The sequence below is a fragment of the Carcharodon carcharias genome, chromosome 2, assembly GCF_017639515.1.
Source record: "Carcharodon carcharias isolate sCarCar2 chromosome 2, sCarCar2.pri, whole genome shotgun sequence".
In the NCBI taxonomy this organism is placed as follows: Eukaryota; Metazoa; Chordata; class Chondrichthyes; order Lamniformes; family Lamnidae; genus Carcharodon; species Carcharodon carcharias.
Genome location: NC_054468.1, coordinates 206081244 through 206103459, shown reverse-complemented (window position 1 = coordinate 206103459; position 22216 = coordinate 206081244). Strand labels below are relative to the sequence as shown.

At 44.8% G+C, this 22216-nt stretch overlaps 1 protein-coding gene across 1 annotated transcript in view; it reads left to right on the top strand.

Annotated features, from left to right (window-relative positions):
• Positions 1-3046: 3046 nt before the first annotated feature.
• stpg4 (sperm-tail PG-rich repeat containing 4) overlaps positions 3047-22216 on the top strand; it is a 79915-nt gene continuing 60745 nt past the window's right edge. Inside the window, exons 1-3 of the mRNA XM_041207427.1 lie at positions 3047-3256; positions 7136-8288; positions 14555-14809. Of these exons, the coding sequence (XP_041063361.1) occupies positions 8106-8288; positions 14555-14809 (438 nt within the window). The 5' untranslated portion in view covers positions 3047-3256; positions 7136-8105. The remainder of the gene's footprint in view (positions 3257-7135; positions 8289-14554; positions 14810-22216) is intronic.

The window sequence follows — 22216 nt, the reverse complement described above, 5'->3', positions numbered from 1 at the left end:
CCGCTCCCTTGCTCTATTTCCCCACGTAGCCCTACCGATTTCTCATACAATAGTAATGTTCAAAAGGAAATTGTGTACCACTTCCACTACCCTTTCAAGTAGTGCATTCCAGATTGAAACTTCTTATGTAGGTTTTGTTGCCAATTATCAGTACTTGGTTACTGACCTTCCTGCCATTAGATATAATGTTCTATTAAAGCCCCTCAATTTTGAATATCCAATTTTCCTCCATATTCTGTTCTAAAGGGAACAATCCCAGCTTCTCTAGTCTCATCACTGGTATGATTCCGATAAATTTCTGTACCTGCTCCAATGATTTGATGTGTATCTAGAAGTGGCCACCCTGTTCTAGCTGAGGGCTAACCTTTCACATCCCTTTATGAAGGATTTCATAACTTGCTTTGATATTCTAGGCCTCTAAGCTGCACGTCTTTAAAAGTTGTACAATATATTACCTCGTTTTTCCCTTCCAAAGTGCATCATCAGCATTTTAATCTCCCATATTTTCCCATTTCACCAGACTTATCCTGAAGCGTGTCTCTATTTTCAGCAACTTCAAAATTATGCCCATGTACACAGCAAAAAGAGCAAGTAGTCCTAATACAGGTCCCCAGGACACCACTGTAAATCTTAGTTTGCTGTATTAAATACCTATATATTTAAAAATCCATTTGAGATAACTAATAACTTTGTTCTCTGCTGAAAATTGAACATGAAGGCTAAAAGACTTGCATTGGGATTAGTTTTCATATCCTAAATTGGTTTTGGCATGTAGTTGTGTGCAAAATTTGTACATGTGAGCCTTGCACAGTTCACTGGCTGAATTTGCCTTATTTGAATTATGTTCAGTCAGTACCTTTCTAATTTTTAACTTGCTGCTTTATAAAAGGCCCTGATATCTCAGGAGCCAATCACTGGGAATTGCATTTGTGTGCTAGTTTTGAAGCTTAATTATAGCTACTCTAAGATCACAAGGTTAAAAATTATTTCCCTCGTGACCAAGCTCCTCTTCTGACTTGAACGAGAATACAAGTTTTGGAAAACCTATCCGTTAACTGCATTAATACAATTTCTCCTCATCTTGACACTTCTAGGCAGGATGACTTCTAGGTTCTCAATTTACTGCTATACCAGTAACTCATTTTTCTCCCTGTACAAGATGACAAGTAATGGTCTTACAGTCCAATTCATGTTTATATTCAGTTGCCAAAATTATTGAACATACTGGAAGTGCTTTATTGGAATTCTGTTTGCTTTGGGATTTGCTACTGATGTAGGAAATGGGTGAATTTGCTGAAGTTGAAGGATGTGTATTTGACAATTTTTCCATGCAGATTATGCAATAAGGGATGAAATATTAATGACAAGCTAACTTGATGGCTTAAATTCCTTGTCTGATTGCATGCTTGTACTAGATTACAATTTTTTGGGAAAAAGTTTGTTTTAAAACAGCAGTTAATTGAACTGTTGTGGATACTGGAAATCTGAAGTGAATGGAAATTGCTGGAAACTCAACAGGTCAGGCAGCCCATCATGGACAGGATTAATGCCAGGCCTTCCTCATCACTGATGCTGTCTGACACTCTTGCAATATTTTGTTGTTCTGTTATTTTTTCCACCTTTCAAGTATTTTCTGTTTCAATGTCTAAATGTTGAAAGTTTGAACTTGGCCAGAGTTGATTTGGCCTTTCCACCATGCTGAGGCTTGCTTTGTGAGAACTGATGTTTATGAAATTGCAATCATGCGAACCAGCTTTCTTTATAAGCCAACATCACACCATCTTAATATTGCCGATTACTCCACTATTTGTGGATTGATTATAAATGATTTTAATATTCGATTTTGCTAGAGGAAAATAATTTTTTTACTTTTAACCAAATTCTGGCTAATTTAGGAACTTGAGTTGATTGAAATCTGGATCTAATGGTGCCTTTCAGGATGCTCGGAAGCATTTTAAGACGTGTCTTTATAGAGTAGGCACTGTTGTAGGAAACCACTCCCAAAAGTAACAATGAAATAAATAATCAGCTAATTGTAAATGTTGGTTGATGTATAATTATTGGCCAGAACACCTGGGAAACACTCTACCGTAGAATCTTTAGCTCCACCTGAAAATGTAACCAAAGCCTCTATTTAATGTCTCATTCAAAAGACTGCCATTGTAGCAGTCCCTCAGCACTGCACTTGAATATCAGCTCAGATTATGTGCATATTAAAGTCTCTGGAGTACCACTTGCAACAATTATCTAACTCCAGACAGTAGCATCGCTTTTAAAATGAGCCATTGGAATGCTACTATATTAAGAAAAGGAAACAGCAATACATAGAAGCTTTTAGTTGGAATATTGTTTCGGTAACCCATTTTTTTTCCGAGTGAAAGCCACTATTTGGCGTGCTAAAATCGGAAGTATATTTTGCTTTACAGTTAAAGTCTGGCTGCATCGTGGTTTCATCACAGCTAGTCCCACATCTCTTCCTTCACCCCCATCCCTAATCCACAACAATGCGAACGGTTCTGAGGCCTGTTATTGCCATGTGGGTTATTAGGTAAAAGACTTGAGTTTCACTCCTGGCTCAGTTGCATACTGCTTAACGGTGAGATTGGAGAATGCATTTGGTAAATCCACTTCAGCGAGGGGAATGCATGTTCAGATGGATCTCTGGACCCGAACTCTCGAAATTGGCCTTTCTGCATCAGGTACAAATGCAGCTGCTTGGCTGCTCCACGTGAGACCATTAAGGAAATATCAGCTCAGAAAAAGGCGTCGAATCTTGAAGCTCTTTCGATATCTATATAGTCGGTTCTAAATTTGTTGAGTAATTTGTTGAAGAGTTGAGAAAAACACGTGAGTAAACCTTAGCGAGAAAGGCAAATACCAATCGTGGCTGGCTAACTATCAGTCGCTACAAGGGTTTATTCTGGCTCACGGGGAAAGAGACTGGGAGCAGAAGTAGTGTCGAAAAACAATTGCAAGCCCACGTCACAGTGGTTTATCACTGAACGCAAGGGGGTTTTCTTGGGCTATTTAAAGGCGACACCTCAAACACTATTTTTTCCCCGACGGGCTGTACACTCGTCCTCACCGAGAGCGATTTTTAAGAATTTTGTTCGGAGTATCCCTTGCGACAGTTTGATTTGAAAGGGGAAGGCGATCAACAACAAAAAAATGTTCCGAAATGGGAAGCAACGATTCAGTATTTGAAAAAGGGGAAAAATCTAAGGAATCGGGGGCTGCGCTTGCAAATAGGATCTCGGTAATGGTGTTAACATGGCCGCAACGGCTTCCAATTCTCCCCATGAGAAAGTAGCGAGGAAAAAACACAGTTTAACCAACAAATCGGAAATAAAATCCAAAGTGAAGGAAGTCAGTAACGCTAAAAACAATCGTAATGACAAGGTAGTGGGACGTGACAGTTTGGTTTTTCGGCTGCTGTATATATTTAAAATTAGAATTTCTCAATGATGTAATGCCACTGCTAACTTATTTTTGTGCTGACCGTTCCAGCAAAAAAATAATTCGCCACCAGAAAAGCGGGAGTCAACCAGGGGAGGGTGGTGGCGAGAAAATGTCACAGTAAGTGTAGAATCGACATTAGAAGTAAGCCCAGCAAATGTAGCCGCTAATAAGATTGTCGTTTATACGATCATCAAAACTGTCTAAAATCGATGATCTTTCGTTGCTTTTAACGTAGATGAAGGTATTTGTAGTTTCACCTTTTCACACATGACAAGAATTGGATCAAACGTACAGCTGTACTGCCATTACTGTGTGGTTCATACTTCACAATGCGACAGGAGAAATAGTGTTGGGGTACATTTCGAAATGGGAGCTTTGCCTAGCAGAAGCCCATACTGAGAATTTGGGCACTCAGTCTCCACAATTTTCCATCTATTCAACGTTGAAAGGCTCCCCTCCCCCAAGGTCTACTCTATCAATTGGGCTTGACGTTGTATGAAGTATGACCTCCAGTGTGAAGTCAGCTAAGCTTATTAAGTACTTGGAGTTTCGATGGTTTTAATGGACACTGTTACACGTTTAGGTCTTGTATTTGTTCTTTCCGTTACAGTGGTTTTAGTTCCTCCTATAAACAGCCAAAGCTTCTTAACGTTTAGGGGTGTGCCCGCACTGCCTAATATCTAACCAATTAATGGTGTAACTCATTGTGACCTTAACTGGGTATTCATGTCTTTTGCGTGGGCCTCCACGTGATTGTTTTCCGATGTGTTTGAAGGTAGACTGACAGTTGGTGAGATGAAACCAGAAACAAATTGTTACTCTATTTAGCAAGAAGTGAATAGACAGAGCAATAGGTATGACTGAACTAAAACACTTTAATCAGTAGATCTTGACTCTACCAGCGGGTCATCTTACTTGGCTGCAACAAAATTCCTCCTGCATTCTAATCTTTTGAGTTTATTAAAGTTGGACTTGCAGCTTTCTGTTTAAAAAAAACTGAAAGTGATCATCTCTCCCTGCTGTATTTTCCTTTATTCACAACCAGAGGGAAAAGCCTATGCTGTATAGCTTCAACTTAGGATCAAAATCAAAGATATTACAACATAATGGAGTGAAGTGTTTTTGATTAGTAAGACAGGCTAACAATGCTTATTGTCATTGGGGAAACAATTTCAATGCCTAGCCTAAAATGCTTTTTTCAGGGTTTATGTATTTATACTTTGCTTTTAAATATAATTGAAATGTAATTCCTTTTCAAATTCTTGCTGTAGAAAAAATTGACATTAATAAAATATAAATAAAAAGTGTTAAAAATGTGACAAATGGCATTCAAACTGAAGGCAAATTTTTCTAAATGTTTGCCTTGGTAGTGAGCACAAGCAGCTAACGTCTCTACCTGGTCATGAGATTGACGGTCAACTAATATAAATAAGTTGCAGCAAAAATTGTTTTTGTGAGATTGTTATTTAGAGTAGGACCCTTTAAAAGCTAACAATATTCATATAAAAGACAACCATTAAAACCGATTAAACCTCATGAAGGGCATGCTGGAAGTAACAAAGGCCTCACTAAAAAGATTTGACAGGCCTTTGTTTGCAAACTTGATATTACAAGTCATAATGAAACACATTACTTGTGGATGACAGATGGCTGGAACTGCCTCATGAGATTTGATAGCCTTCTATAAAAGCTACTTTGTTGGCCTGCTGATTATGCTCCTTTTGCCCCTGGAGAGTGCTGTCGAGGGCATTTGTCAATCTGCAATGTGAAATTGGATTGTATTTAGGTGCATCTGCCTGGTGCAGTCACTGTTTGTTGTTAGTGATTTTATTTTGTTGTAGGGGACTGGGGGTTCCAGTTACATTTATTCATGGTCTACTCACCTTACTTATCAGCTTTGCCCAGGTTTGGACGAGACACTGCCTCATACCATTTTTTTAATTTGTCAAATGTCAGGGAAAGTCTCTCTCTCTCACTTCTCATGTGCCTCTATCTCTCTTTATTTTTCTGTTAGGCTCCCTGTATCTCTGGTACTGTGTCCCTTTCTCTCTCCTTTTCGCCAATTTTACAATTACTGGAGATGATCACTGTTACCCCTGTGATTTCTAGACTCTCCCAGGATGTTTTTTTCTCCATCAAACTGCTGCAGGCAGGGGAAGGGGCTGCAGGGCAAGGGCTGCACTGGGGAAGGGGGGAAACTGGCTGCAAGCAGGGCAAGGGGCTGCAGGGCAAGGGTTGCCCCAGGGAAGGGGGGAAACTGGCCTCAAGCAAGGGAAGCAGGGCTAGGGCTGTACTGGGTGTATGAGTGGGGTAGGTTGCACTCAGACACATGACTAAGGGGAGGGTGCAGAGGAGTTAGCGTCTTCAGTTTCAGGATGGGGAGAGAGTATGTTACGGACTGACATAAGTCACTTGGAAGCAGAATGGGAGGAGCGCTGAGTGAAGAAGCGCTTCAGTTTACATTGTTGAGCTTGCAAAGATTGTCCTTGTCCCTGTCCAAGGAGGGGGAGAGCATGTCAGTCCGGCCTCAGTCATGCCCAGCATGTTGTGCAGAGGGCATTGTCATAACATCATGCACCTCAATCCGCGGAGTTTCTGGCATCATACTGGGCCGCAGGTGGCACACTAGGTCAGGGGAGTTATCTGCAACCTACAGATGGTGCTGGTAGTGGGGGGGTGGGGTGGGGGAGGCATTGTGGGGGTGTCAGAAGGTGAGGGGGTAGGTATATTTCAGACTGTGCAAGTGTCCTCAAAATGGGGAGGGGTGAGGTCCACAAGGGGCATAGGCACATCTACCCTAAGATGTTCACGGCCCAACAAATGGATATGCATCACAATCACAATGGGATCAAAGAATACAGGGGGAGGATTGAGAGGTTCTTGGCGGGAGGGAAACCTGAACATTAAGTTCCTCCGGGATGATGGGAATGGTTTCCATACTCACAGAGAAGGCCCAAGCTGGTCTGATAGTGAGAGCTCAGCAGAGAATCTGCAGCAATGGTGCAGTGCAAAATTAAAATGAGGAGAATCTCTGCTAGCGAGGGCTCTGCTGATGGATTGGAGGGCAGGTGCATGCACTGGTGGGGGGGCGGGATTAAAGAGGCACCGACCTGAACTGTGCATTCAGTGACAACGCAGGGAATCAGGAAAGTGAAGCAACGTTGTGCATTTATGCGAGACTAATCCCTCAAAGTGGCACCAATTGATCTCCTTGTTTTAACCTCTTGTTCACAGCATAGAAATTCCCCAGAGGAATAATAAACTACAGAGCAATTGGGCAGCTGGACAAACTTCAGAAGCGTGTTAGAATCGTGGCACTGGATGGTTCACAGAAGAGAAGCCTGAGGCCCCACTCAAATAATTTAATTTCCTGACTAAACATTTACCTTCATGTTTATTTCAAAGTGTAGTATTAGAGTGCAGTGAATGAGGATCCCAGCGCCTGGGCTGAAAGCAGCACATCCAAGCACCTGGCCAAAGAAATGTCATTTGCAGTCAGTTATTTTACAGGGTTGGCAGGGGGAGCACCTTGAATTGCACCCCACTCTGGCCATCATTTCAGGGGTGAGTAGTTGCCAACACAGGAACAAAGCCCTTGAACCCATATTCACTGACAAGTCATGGACAGGCAGAGGACCTAATGCTGACTGTTGTATGTTTCTCATTGATACTGCAGAGAGGAGTCCTTCAGGAAGATGGAGCCTGGATTTATTGCTGTCTGCATAATCGCATACAGGTGGGAGAGAAGGAGAAGCTTGTGATGGAGGCATCTGGATGGCCAAAGGGAAGAGCAAGACCCTAGGGCCAGAGGGCCCCCTGCAGACTCAGAGGATGAGGCTCATAGAAATGTTGTGCGTAGACGGCCCTCAAGACTGAGGATAGACAGAACTTGCATGTCTTATCTGCAGATGAGCAAGAACCAGTGTTGCTGATGCCTCCACATGTCCACAGATCTGGTGATTCACATTTGCGACATTCTCCAGCAATTGGCGCCATAGGACTGGGAGGGCATCCATTGCCATTGACTCCGAAAGTAATGGCTGCACTCAACTTCTATGCCAGTGGCTCGTTCCAGGGCTCTGCTGGGGACTTCTGCAGGACATCTCATGCACAAGTGCCTTATTTGCCAAGGCATGCAATTAGGCCAGCTTCGACAGAGATCAAGCAAGCCAGGGCATCAGAGCACTGGGCTTTGCTGAGATTTTCAGATTCCCACAGATGCAAGGAACTGTCGACTGCACTCATGTGCTATAAAAGCTCCCTGGCTATAAGTCAACCAGAAAGGCTACCACTCGCTCAATGTACAGCTGCTCTGCATCCATAAGAAACTTATCATGCAGGTTTGTGCCAGATTCCCAGGAAGCATCCATGACTCATATATCTTGAGTAGATCGCAGATCCCAGACATCTTAGAGGGACCACAGAGGATCTAGGGATGGCTTCTTGGTGACAAAGGGTACCTGCAAAGGATGTGGCTGATGATGCCCATGCGTGGCCTCAGACTCCTGCAGAGGGAAGGTACAATGAGGCTCATGCTAGTAGCCTAACATTGGTGGAGCACATCATAGAGATATTAAAGATGTGATTCCATTGCATGGATAGATCTGGTAGAGCACTCCAGTCCCCAGAGAGTCTCACAGATCATTATGGTTTGCTGTGTGCTGTACAACCTGGCGCTGCAAAGAGGGGAGGACTTGCCCTGTGCCGGCATGGAAGTGCTGCATGTCTCCTCCGATAAGGAGGATATCAAAGGGGATGAGGCATTGAGTTGGAGGAAGCAGAGGCTGCATGAGAATGGGAAGAGACCACAGCACAGGCCAGATAAGGCAGTGAGTACCCTCTTGGACAAGTGCCATCCATCATGAGCTAACATGAATACCAGCATTGCTATTTCTCTCATTTCAACCATGCACTTCAATGTGAGAGTGAATAGTTATACATGAAGCTCACATTGTTCTGACCTTTGAACGATGATGCAGCCTTGGAGCATGTTTCTTTGCTGAGATGAGGCACTAACTGGAGGAGGGAGTCCTGGCATCAGACTTCAGAAGGTGCTGCCTCTTCAAGCATCTCTCCAGCATCCCTGTTACAACAGCAGCCTACAAGAGCCAGGAGCTGTCCACTATCCTCAGTGGGTTCTTGGCTATGTGCCTTCAATGTGACAAATCTCCTCAAGGAGATCCATCTCCAGCAACAGGACAACACATTCTATGTAACGTCGATGGTAAAACTGATAGGTGTCAATTGGGTCAAGGCAGCTGGGGATGTTCCACAGGTGTGCATCTAACCAAAGATTATTCAACCCTTTGTGTCACCTTCTTCTCTATCACATGAACACCCGGCACTCTCAGTTAGGGATGTTGGCCCACTTTTATCCTCACTTTACTATTCATGTGGACTACCTGAAAATGTCAATGTTCAACCACTTGCAGGCCAGACTGTAAAATGCCTCCTCTTTAAGATACACATTGTGCCCTCATGGCCGGCCTCGGCCCTTGCGAACTCCAAAATGCTCAGACACCATGAAGCCCTTAAGGTCACAAGTCGTTGTTAATAAAGATCAGATTTCAGCTTCAGTATCCTTGCTCCTATCCCATTGCTTCCCTCACTATTCTCTAAAGCTACAGTGTGCACATCCTGAGCATGCTCAAAGGCTCTACTGACCATCAAGTATCACCATTTGAAATTAGCATCACACGTCTCGGCAAATGTTTAGGTAATGAGATGGACAGCACTGCATCCAACATTGTAACAAGAGCCTTGTGACTGCAATCCAGACAATTACAGGTTGGGAAATGATCAAGGTTGTAGGTTCTAGCATCAGGGCAATAATGTGGCTGAGAGGGGCAGAGCTTCAGCACCTTGAGGTGGCAAGTTGCTCCCACTTATTAGTCAGCTTAGCAGATGTACACTCGGAAAGTCAGAAATGTGGTTGGCAGACAGGAGCACACACGAGTTCTGAATATGGGCTCATACCACTGCCTAAGTTGGTGGTTGAGGCTGAAATGCTCAGCTCAATTAAAAGGTACCTGGATCTGCATCTGAAGTGCTGTAACTTGCAAGGCTATGGACCAGGTGTTGGAAAGTGGCATTAAAATGAGTGGTTAGTTTCTTTTTTCTCTTTTTGGCTGGCAAAGACATGATGGGCTCAATGGCTTCTTCCTGCAGCATAACTTTTCTATGGTTCTAACCTTGCCAGAAGACAGAGAGCACATGGAGTTGGATGATACATGACCCTCCTCCATGCGTTAACACATTCTCCTTGTACACCACACCTTCATCTTTCAAGGATGCAGACGAGATAGAACACCTCTGCCTCAATCTCACACAGCCAAGAATAAACATGACATAAGCCTTCAAAGCATGTGAACGAGGTTCCTTATACAAGCACACGTAACATTAAGGTTGAGCATCACTGATGTTGAGAATGATCTGGAAGAGGGCCACACGCTAGGTAATATAGAAGCACACTACATAGGCGATGCCCATGATAGCGACATCTGTGATAAGTGGGGAGGCGAGGAACCATGATATCACACCTGATTGACAGTAACTCAGCTCATCATAAAAGGGAGGCATATACAAGAGGACATGTGAAATGGATATGATTCTATTTATGTTTGTGAACATTATATGCATGTGAACACCCAGGCCACTGTTGTCATCCTAAATCTTTTTAACTTCCCCAATGTCTTGGTGCTTCTCCAACATCCACAGTGGAGATGGAGACAGCCTGCTGACTCTTACGCACTGTTGTCTGTGATGACTTTGGCGGGTGGCTTCTGGAAGGCTGAGACCTGGAGGGCCCCGGCCTGCTTTGGGTGTCCTGCTGCTTGGCATATGCACCCTCCTTGGCCTGTGGAGCTGGAGGCGATGGGGTCACAGGAAAAGGGGATTGGGATCAGCCGGACAGTCCCCGGAGTGAGCTGGGTGGATGGCCTTGGGGTATCCAGATGCTGGTGGTCCTCCCTGTGGGTGCCTGAGGGCCCCTGGTTGACTCCTTGAGGAGAAGGGGCAGCTGGAGTGAAACCTAGGTGCCGCCCAACCCCGCACCCCCCCACCCCCCACCCACTCGTGTAGTCATTGATGGATGCCAGCAATGCCCTCAGTGATGGAGTGCTGCTCGTGCAGCAGTGCAGGACTGATGTCTTGGACCAAGATCTCCGTAGTGGATGCCACTCTATCAGTGTTGACCTCGGTGCGTTAGCATGCTACCAATATCATCTCAGCCTGAAGGCAGACTCCTCCATCACCTGTTGCAAACTGAGGAATGCAGCTGACATCCCTTCCTGATGTTCCAATGAATGTCGCTGCAACTTCACCAACTGATTTAGGACTGAGTCCAGAGGCTCATCATCTGAATCAGATTCCACAGATTCCTGGCATCGAACAGTCCTCCGAGTGCCGGTGACCTCAGATGTACCTGCTGTAGACCAGATTGTGCGCTATGCTCACCAGATTGTGACCCCGAGGCTGCTCTGGGACTAGGTCCCACTGAGGTGTGTGTCTCTGTGATGCTGGAGGGTGTGGGTGAGCCATGTGTAGGGTCTTCTATGGCGCTCTCAGGTTCCTCATCCGAGGTGTTGTCAGCGGCTGGGGCTGATGGCCTTGCTTGTGGATGCCCTTGAACGCTTTCCAGAGGTGCCTATAAAAGAAAGGAGGGATAATTAATGCATGGCAGGTGACTCTAAAACAGGACAATGCACTCACAGTATGGTTGAGGGATGAACTGGTGCAGGATCCTCACTTGGGTGTGTGCTGCCCACCTCACCATTGGCACAGGCGTGGTTCATGTCCTCTCCAGCCAGCTCGATGGCTTGATTCTCATAGGGAATGAAGACCTTGCTTTTGGCCACTCCACCCCTGGTCTGAGGCCTCTTGCTTTGATTGTGTCTGAGCTTGTCTTGCATAAAGACAGATGGAGAGTGTGAGCAGGATGCTTGCTAGGGCTGATGATAAGGATGCCTGCCATGTGTGGGCAATGAGTCCAGCAATGGATGGGTTGAGGACATGAACTGCATAGGGTATGAGGCCAGATGGAGATGTGAGGGTGTGTGTGAGAGAGTGAGTGGTGATGTCCCTTGAGCTGGCAGCGTGTGAGATGGTAGTGACTGTGTGATGGGCTGGTGAGTGAGTGAGCTGAGAGTGATGAGGCAGTTAACTTACCCTGGTGGCATGGATGAGATCATTCACCCTCTTTCTGCCCTGGGTGGCTGTGCTGCGTTGGCACTGACCACCACTGCCACCACCTCCCAAGCCAGAGTGGTGAGGTTGCTGGACCCCCTCCAGCCATCACCGGGGTAGAGGACATCACACCAGGCCTCGACTGCACCCAATAGGCATTCCAGGGAGGCGTCACTGAATTTGGGTGCAGCCTTCCTCTTCCCTTTTGGGGCCACCTCTCTCACCTACGGCAGTCCTGGGCTGCAGACAATGGCAAAGTTCTGCATGGGTGCTATTTAAATATGGTGCTCAGAGTGAGGAAGCGATGAGCTCATGGCGGGGCAGATGAATCAGAGGCCACCCGCCCACGATTTGGCATGTTTCTTGTGTGCATAATTAACGTGGTGGGAAGCGGAAAATACAGTGCAAATACCTGCCATTGCAGCCGGTGGGTATAACACCACTTTTCGCACCCGCTGCCACACTTTGTGCATTGAGGAGAAAATCCCACCCATGTACAGGGCTCACCAAAGCCCTGTACAATTGTAGCAAGACATTCTTATTCCTGTACTCCAATCCACTTGCAATAAAGGTACCTGTATTTCGATGGGCAACTGGCTGGCAGGATGCAAATGAAGCCTCACAGTTAGTATCTGCCAAGCGTCCCACACAGTTTCTCAATTTGAGGGGATTGGGGGGGGGAGGGGTGGTTCTGTTCCTGTCTAGGAAAATTCCCTTTCTATTCTTCAACAGGGGTAACTAATGGTAATAAGGATTGAAAACCTCAGTTTTTTGGATCTGTGTGACTTACAAACTTTATAATTTTATCAAGAGAACTCCTTTGTATGTACTTGAGAACTTTCAGAACATAACCTCAAAAATCTTAATATCTGCAGGGTTCCGCAGAAAAACATTTCACACAGTTCACAGTAAAACAAGGAATAAAGTACTGCTGTTGCTGGAAATCCAAAGTAAAAGCAGAAAATTTTGAGGTCAGACAGCATCCGGGGAGAAGGAAACATAGGACTGAGGTTGCCCTATTAATGAACTTTTGGCAGAACTGGGCCACATAATGTCTAAGGTCAGTTAGCTCAGTTGGCTGGGCGGCTGGTACTTGCTGAGGTCATCCATGAAGGCCCCACCTTCTCAACCTTACTTTTCGAGTGTGGTGACCCTCAGGTTATACTCACCGCCACTCATCTCCCTCTAATGAAAGAGCAGCCTATGGCCCTCTGGGAGTGTGATGACTTTCATTTCAATTTGCATTACAATAACTAGAATTTATATAGCAGCTTTAACATAAAGAACATCCCAAGAAAACCACCTGAGAAACACATCTCGTCAAAAAGCAGAGATTGAGTGTTGAAAAGATATGAATAATTCCAGAGGGTAGAACCGCGGCTATTCATAAGAGAGCCCTTGCCACAGTACTGAAATGGTTCTTATCAAAGGCACAAATGACATCCTCTTTGACTCTGAAACAGGTAAGCTGTCTGTCCCCATTCTCCTTAACTTGACTACAGCTTTTTGCATGGTTGACTACACCATCTTCCTTCAACTGCCTCTCCATCATTGTCCAGCTGAGTATGTCTGCACTCACCTGGTTCCAGTCTCATCTACTGTTATCTAATTGTAGCCAGAGAATCACTTGCAACGGCTCCTCTTCTTGCCCCCAGACCGTTACCTTTGGTGTTCCCAAAGGATCTAAGCTTTTTCCTCCTATTTTTCATCTATTTGCTGCCCCTCAACAACATCATCTGAAAACACAGCATCAGTTTCCACATGTAGGTTGACGATGCCCATCCTGTACTGGATGAGCAGAAATTTGTTCCAACTAAATATTAGGAAGACTGAAGCCATTGACTTTGTTGCCTGCCTCTGTTCTCTAGTCACAAACTCCATCCCTGACCCTGGTAACAGTCTGAAGCTGATCCAGACTATTTGCAGCCTTGGTATCATATTTGACCCTGAGATGATGACCTGACCACTTATCTGTGCCATCACTAAAACCATCTGCTTCCACCTTGGTAACCACCTCATTCCACCCTGCCTCAGCTTATCTGCTGCTGAAACCCTCAACCATTCCTTTGTTACCTCTAGAGTTAACTATTTCAATTCACTCTTGCCCGGCCTCTGAGATTCTACCCTCCATAAATGTAAATTCATCAAAGACCCTGCTCCGCCTGCCCTAAGTTGCTCAAAGCACTGCAAACCCATCATCCCTGTGCTCGCTGACCTACATTGACTCCTGATTAAGCGATGCCTTGATTTTAAAATTTTCACCCTTCTGTAATCTTGCCCCTCTATATCTCTAATCTCCTTCAGCCCCACAACCCTCCAGATAACTGCATTCCTCCAATTCTGGCCTCACGAGCATCCCTGCTTTTAATTGCACACCTTGGTGGCCATGCTGACAGCTGCCAAGGCTCTAAGCTCTGGAATTCCTTCCCTAAACTTTTCCACCTCTACAGGCCCTCTCTTTTCTCCTTTAAAACCTACCTCTTTACCTAAGTTTTTGGTCATCAGTTCTAATATCTCCTTATGTGATACAGTGTCAGATTTTGTTTTATAATGCTCTTGTGACATGCATTGGAACTTTTTATTACATTAAAGGAGCTATATAAATACAAGTTGTTATTGAGCACCAGAGAAGTTTTAGATCAAAGTGAATTCAAAATCACTAATTTAAATGTATGCACCAATGTAAATGTGCAAGGTCTAGCTTGTAAGATTCAGTTCAGATATAATATTTCCAGCGGAAATGTTAATTACCTTTATCCAAATAACCCACAGTGTATTTGCAGCGCATTCTGTTTCCATTTCAAATTTTATGCATGCATGTTTTTTAAAAATCTCTTAAGATCCAGTTTAGACCCACTGCAAAGATGCTTATACTGGGAACTTTGACTTAGCTAATGTTATTTCCTTGCAGGATGCACCATTCCCTGGAAAATATCCCATAAAAGATTTTATCGAAGAGGGGCTGCTAAATCCAGTGAAACGGACATATAATTTTAAAGCGCAAGGCAGGGGCAGTGCTACCACATCAGAATCACAGTCACGTGAACAGCTAGCAAAACCTGGTCAGAATCCAGTGGCCTTAACCGAGGTGGGAAAGAAACAATCATCCCTGCAAGATCTCAAAAACCCTACCAAAAAGAAAATTGGTCACAATGTATCGCAGAAGGTGACTTGACTTACTTTAATGAAATGTGCACTTAAGAATTTATTAATCAATCAGCTATATGTTCACCTCTTAAAACGTCCAGAAAAAAGTGGCCATTAGTTACCTTAAAGTGAAGCGAAGGGAAGGCTGAAGCAGGCAAGGTGCTCCATAGTTTTGAGGCCCTCGGAAAACATGAGTTCAACACAATAAGGTGGCAGAGAGAAGGAATATTGTGACTGTTGTCCATTGTATTCTGCCCTAGGGTTTGGTCATAACTCACATCTCACACATGACCTTCTTGACTCACTGCAGAAGAGTGGCTAAGGAGGTTGCTGTTAACAACCAACTTCTTTCCTATCCTGGCTCACAACAACACATTTCAAGTATACACAAGACATTTCATGGTGCAGTAAATAGAATAGATTTTATTTATATAGCACAGTGACTGGCTTAGCTGTATACATGGGAGAGGAGTTTTTTGGTTTCAGTAACTTTCAAACTCTCTGAGGAACTATTTAAAACCATAATCCAAAAGCAAATTACAGTGGATGATGGAAATCTGAAATAAAAGCAAAGAATGCTGGAAGTACTCAGTACGTCTGGTAGCATCTGTGGGAAGAGAAACAGAGTTAACCTTTCAGGTTATATTCTGATGAAAGGTCACGACCTGAAATGTTAAGTTTGATGCTACCAGACGTGCTGAGTACTTCCAGTATTTTCTCTTTTCATTTACACTGAAAACCATGGTCATATGGATGATATTGTCATCTTTTGCGTAAATCATAGATGCATGTCACAGATACCGCCTCATAACATATCTATTCCCAAATCCTTTCGAATACAGTCCATTCATGTAAACAATTGTAGTTGTTTAATCCAAAGTTACTTCCCTCAATTAAGACTTCCTGACCTAACCGTTCTTAACTTCTTTGGAGAACAGGCTTTATTAACTGGTACCTTTCTACATAGTAGTTAATGGATCCCTCAACCTATGTATATTACTCGCGTTTGCACTGAAGTTATCCATTAATCACCCTTGGCTGATGTCCTTACTGCCATGTATTTCATTGCACAGGCACTTTTATCTATCGGCCTTGAAATTTGACTTGGTAGCACCTGATGTTGCAGCACTGAGTGCCATTTTACCTCCAAAATGGTATCCGCAGCTAGTGCATGCACACACTTCTGGTGCAAGCCACATTCTGCTAAAAGAAACCCGCTCATTTTAGTGAGGGTCTTAACCTGGATGCAGTGAGCATCTGTCAGAAGTGTGTAAAGTAGGAAGACTGTGACTCAATACCAGAGGTACTACTTTGGAGTTCAATGCTGCAGCTCCTTAAATGGGTGCAGCTGAACATGTGTTCCACAGCAGGAAGGAACTCTCATCAATGCTATTTAAAGGGATCATAAACTACTTTCAGGTTAGTTGCTGATTTGATTTTTCTGCGATTCTTGCTGCAGTTGTAGAAGTGTTTGGTGGTTTCCAACATTGTTGAAAGCCACGGAAGTCTGCAGAGAGTGGTGTGGCATATTTGTTGCTGGACTAGTAATCCAGGGACCCAGGGTAATGCTCTGGGACCCGGGTTCCAATCCCGCCACAGCAGATGGTGAAATTTGAATTCAATAAAAATCTGGAATTAAAAGTCTAATGATGACCATGAAACCATTGTCGATTGTTGTAAAAAAACACATCTGGTTCACTAATGCCCTTTAGGGAAGTAAATCTTCTGCCCTTACCTCGTCTAGCCTACATGTGACTCTGGACCCACAGTATTGTGGTTGACTCTTAAAAAAATGCCCTCTGAGCAAGGGCGATTAGGGATGGGCAGTAAATGCAGGCCTAGCCAACGACGCCTATATCACATGATTGAATAAAAAAAAACATGCTTTGATCCGAAACCACTTGCTCCCAGATATGACTGCAGTTGTATACATCCTCCCCTTTTCTCTAGCCTGACAGGGAGAACAAGCAGAGGTGACACAGAGTAGGACTGGCTGGTGGAGGGGGGGTGGAAAGGCTGTCAACAGGAGGCTATATTCAGCCAGGATATTCAGGGAGCCATTCTCCCATCCCTAATTGCCCTTGCTCAGAGGGCATTTTTTAAGAGTCAACCACATTGCTGTGGATCCAGAGTCACATGTAGGCCAGGTGAGGAAAGGGCAGAAGATTTCCTTCCCTAAAGGGCATTAGTGAACCAGATGTGTTTTTTACAACAATTGACAATGGTTTCATGGTCATCATTAGACTTTTAATTCCAGATTTTTATTGAATGAGGAACAGTGTGTCAGGTGTTTCTACATCATTGATGTCGTCACTGGAACCTGCCAACTGCTGCAGCCACAACTACAGCCTTAGAATAGGGAGAGGCTGGCATTACTAGTAGCTGTGATGACCATGGTCATGAAGGTCTTTGTCCTTTGAATCACAAAAAAACCAATCAGCAACTAAACTGAAAGTAGTTCATGATCCCTTTAAATAGCACGGATGAGAGTTCCTTCCTGCTGCTGAACACATGTTTAGCTGCTCCCATTTAAGGAGCTGCACCATTGAACTCCAAAGTAGTACCTCTGGTATTGAGTCACAGTCTTGTCAGAGAGATGGAGGTGGAGTGAGCACACAGCTTTGTGAGGATTGTAGGCTTCCCCATGTTGCTTCTTGTTATTGACTGAGCTCACATTGTTTTGTGGATGCCACATGTCAACCCTGAGATGTACTGCAGCCAAAAGGGATTACACTCCTTCAACATCCAGCTGGTGTTCAATCATACACAGAGTATCATGTGGGTCAAAGATTGGTATCCTGGCACTGTCATGATGCCTTCACTCTGTGACAGTCCACTGTGCCATCTGCCAGATGATGGCAAGGACTACCCTTTGACCACATGACTTGTGACTTCGATGCATAACTTGCATGGGCAGCATATGTATAATGAAAGCTGTGCTGCTACACAAAGTATGATAGAGCAGGCTATCAGGGCACTTAAGGAACACTCCTGCTGCCTGGACCATTCTGGAGAAGCAAGGCATTGCTCGGCAGAGCACATGTCAATATTTGTGGTGGCCAGCTACGTGCTGCAACATCATGAGGGGAAAGCCAGCTATTCGGTGACCAGCTGAGATGAGGGAGGAGGAAAGAAGGAGGCAGCCAACCCTGTCACTTTCTGAAATAAACATAGAAATGCTGGCAAAACTCAGCAGGAGGGAGAAACAAAGTTAACGTTTTGACTCCAATATGACTCTTATACAGTTTAGCCACTTTCTGGCCGGCTGTCTGTCATTATCTCACCTGACTGCGAGACGTGTAATGCAAACCCAATTCACACACAGTCCCATACCCTGCCTTTCCTGTGTTACTGACCATCACAGTGTTCCTTTAGACATAATGCAGAAATAAAAGCTTGCACAAAATAAACATTCAAACCACATTTATAAATCAAACCATGCCAATTTGCTTACAAACATCCATCAATTACACTTGTGCGTTTCCTGAGGGCTTATCTTTGATTTATTTATTCTTTCAAGGGATGTGGGCTTCACTGGCTGGGCCAGCATTTATTGTCCATCCCTAATTGCCCTTGAGAAGGTGATGATGAGCTGCCTTCTTAAACCGCTGCAGTCCCATGAAGTGTAGGTACATTCACAGTGCTGTTAGGGAGGGAGTTCCAGGATTTTGACCCAGCGACAGTGAAGGGATAGTGATATAATTCCAAGCAATGGCTTTGAGCATACCTTCCAGTTGCATCTGCTGCCCTTGTCCTTCTGGGTGGTGGAAGTCACATGTATGCACGGAGCTGTTGAAGGAGCCTTCATGACGTACTGCAGTGCATCTTGTAAATGGTACACACTGCTGCCACTGTGCATTGGTGGTGGAGGGAGTGAATGTTTGTGGATGGAGTGCCAATCAAGTGGGCTGCTTTGTCCTGGATGGTGTTGAGCATCTTGAGCATTGTTGGAGCTGCACTCATCCAGACAAGTGGAGAGTATTCCATCTCACTCCTGACTTGTGCCTTGTAGATGGTGCACAGCCTTTGGCGAGTCGGGAGATGAGTTATTTGCCACAGAATTCCTAGCCTTTGACTTGCTCTTTTAGTCATAGTATTTATATGACTGGTCCAGTTAAGTTTCTGGTCAATGGTAAACCCTAGGATGTTGATAGTGAGAGATTCAGTAATGTTAAAGCCATTGAATGTCAAGAGGAGATGGTTAGATTGTCTCTTGTTTGAGATGGCCATTACCTGGCAGTTTTGTGACATGAATGTTACTTGTGACTTGTCTGTCTAAGCCTAAATGTTGTCCAGGTCTTTCTGCATATGGACACGGACTGCTTCGGTATCTGAGGAGTCACAAAAGGAGCTGAACATTGTGCAATCATCAGCAAATATCCCCACTTCTGACCTCATGTTGGAGGGAAGGCCATTGATGAAGCCTCTGAAGTGCCTAGGTCACTAACCTGAGGAACTCCTGCACACATGTCCTGGGACTGAAATGATTGACCTCCAACAACCACAACCATCTTTCTTTGTGCTAGGTATGACTCCAATCAGTAGAGAGTTTTCCCCCGATTCCCACTGACTCCAATTTTGTTAGGGCTCCTTAATGTCACATTGGGTCAAATGCTGCCTTGACGTCAAGGGCAGTCGCTCTCACCTCACCTCTTGAGTTCAGCTTTTTTGTCCATGTTGGGACCAAGGCAGTAATAATATCGGAGCTGAGTGGCCTCAGCAGAACCCAAACTGAGCATCAGTGAGCAGGTTATTGCTGAGTAAGTGTTGCTTGATCACACTATCGGCAACACTTTCCATCACTTTGCTGATGATTGAGAGTAGACTGATGGGGTGATTATTGGTTGTGTTGGTTTTGTTCTGATTTTTGTGGATAGGACATAGCTAGGCAATTTTGCACATTGTCGGGTAGATGCCAATGTTGTAGCTGTACTAGAACAGCTTGGCTAGGGCGTGGCAAGTTCAGGAACACAAGCCTTCAGTACAATTGCCGGAATATTGTCAGAGCCCATAGCCTTTGCAGTATCAAGTGCTCTTCAGCCATTTCTTGATACCACATGGAGTGAATCGAATTGGCTGAAGACTGGCATCTTTGATGCTGGGGCCTCAGGAGTAGGCCGAGATGGATTACCCACTCGGCACTTCTGGCTGAAGGTGGTTGCAAACACTTCAGCCTTGTCCTTTGCACTGATGTGTTGGCCTCCCCCATCCTTGAGGATGGGAATATTTGTGGAGCCTCCTCCAGTTGGTTGTTTAGCTATGCACCTCCACTCACGACTGGTTGTAGCAGGACTAAAAGTTAGATCTGATCCGTTGGTTGTGGGATTGCTTAGTTCTGTCTATCACATTTTGCTTCTGTTGTTTGGCATGCCAGTAGTCCTGTGTTGTTAGCTTCACCAGGTTGACACCTCATTTTTAGGCATGCCTGGTGCCGTTTCTGGCATGTCCTCCTGCATTGAACCAGGGTTGATCCATGGACTCAGTGTGCTTTTATTTGTCCTAGTGCTCCTATGCAGTGCTACTCGACTGAATGCAGCATGAATGTTGGAAGGCTACTGACTTTCAGTAGGGAGAGACTGCAGATGACTTTGTAGGTGACCTCGAGCAGCTCTGGTCCTAGGAGGCCCAGATTTGCACCATCTCGGCATGGGCGGCAGTGTAACATCAAGGGCACTGGGGGGAGTAGCAGGGGTGAGAGGATGAATCCTGGCATCCTGGGAGAGGACAGCACGTTCAAACTGCACGGATCAACTCCCTGGGGCAGTGCCTCAGTATTCCTAGTAATGTATTGAAGGCTAGATTGCCAGCCTGCTAAGACAACCCATAACCCCCTTTCAGCACTGCTCGCATCTGCAGCTATGATGGCAGCAGTGTGAGCTTGCATGGTCGCAAGCTGAACTTGCATGTGGGCAGTCTGAGGTTCTGCTAAGATGATTCTTGATGCTCAGTTTTGATGATTGAAGAAATAGCACCTTTTTACTTGATTCCCGGGGGATTCATCGACAGGGACCAGTGCCTGTCTTCTCTTCATGTGAAAGTCTGGGCACCATCAACAACCATTTTAATATGGCCACAGAAAATATTTTGGGAAATTCCACACCTCAATGTTCTGCCAGCTGGGTAACCTCTGATCTCAGTTAAATGTTTCAGCACCTGGATATCACTTTGCTGTTGATTTCACCCAACCTGCACCCACTTTATCTTCCTCCGACTTTAAATCTAGTTTTCCCATGTGTTATTTCCTCTCCATTCCTTGCTATGCATTTCAAAGCATAACTATTTTAATCTTGCATCTGACCATGCTGCCTACATAGTGTAGTTTTTCCCATGTCCATTCTCAGGCATGCTTTGACTCCCACTTTGGACTCAGAATTGTTACGGTCCAGAAGGAGGCCATTCAGCCCATTGTGTCTGACTCATGCCCATCACTTCCATTTCATTGTTGCACTCCCTTTTCCCTCGTTTCTCTTTACCCTTCTCATCATCATGTTCTCTTTTTTCTCCATCTTCAAATAATCTACCCTCACAAATCTTCAGCACTCGTCATCTTTCCTACTCTCCTGCCGCCATCCCAGGTTTTACTTCCTCTTGGATAAGCAAACAGCTTCCCTCTTTGCTTCTCTTGGCATCCTCAAAACACTCACTGAGGCAGTCATTGCCTTTGAATGAACAGCAACCCCAACTGACACATCCTACTCTCTTCTAGGTCTGCACACCTGCAGGGATTACATTCCTCCTTCTCACCAAACCCAGCTTTGACCCTATGGCTCGACTATCATCGCCAGTCTCCACATCTCCCTCCAGAATGTGTGTTCAGTTGTGAATAAAATCCTAGCTATCTATGACTTAACTGTGGCTGATCATAATAAACATCATAACCTTGGCAGGGAAGCTGATACCAATCTCCTGGATGAAGCTTCCCTGCCTGGCTATATTTTCCATGTACAACCTCCTCAGACTATTGCAGAGGTGATGTAGCTGTTATCTCAAAAATCACACCTTGGTCTCCCTAATCTTCTGGCAACTTCTCCTCCTTTGACCACCTCACTTTGTTCCACCCTTCATGCCCCTCATTTAAAATCCTTGTTCTCGCAAGTCCTTCCAAATGGCAGTTAACTTCTTGTGGCATTGCATCCAGGTCCTCTGGGCTTACTCCCGGCACTGACCGCCATGGTTATCTGGTCCCACTATCTTCACCGTGTCTGCCTGGAGGGCCTCCTAGCCCCCGTGGATGAATGAGATCTCAACAACCCTCCAGCTCTTGAGTAAGGCCTCCAGGGTAACATTGAAAAAAGCCACCTCTCTGTCTTGCTGTGTGATTCTTACGTCTTTCTCTCAAAGTCAGTCACAATGCTCCAGCCAAAATGCATCTTCCCTTTAAAGGTACAGGCTTGTTTTAAGGTGAGCTTGAACTTGCGTTAACCTC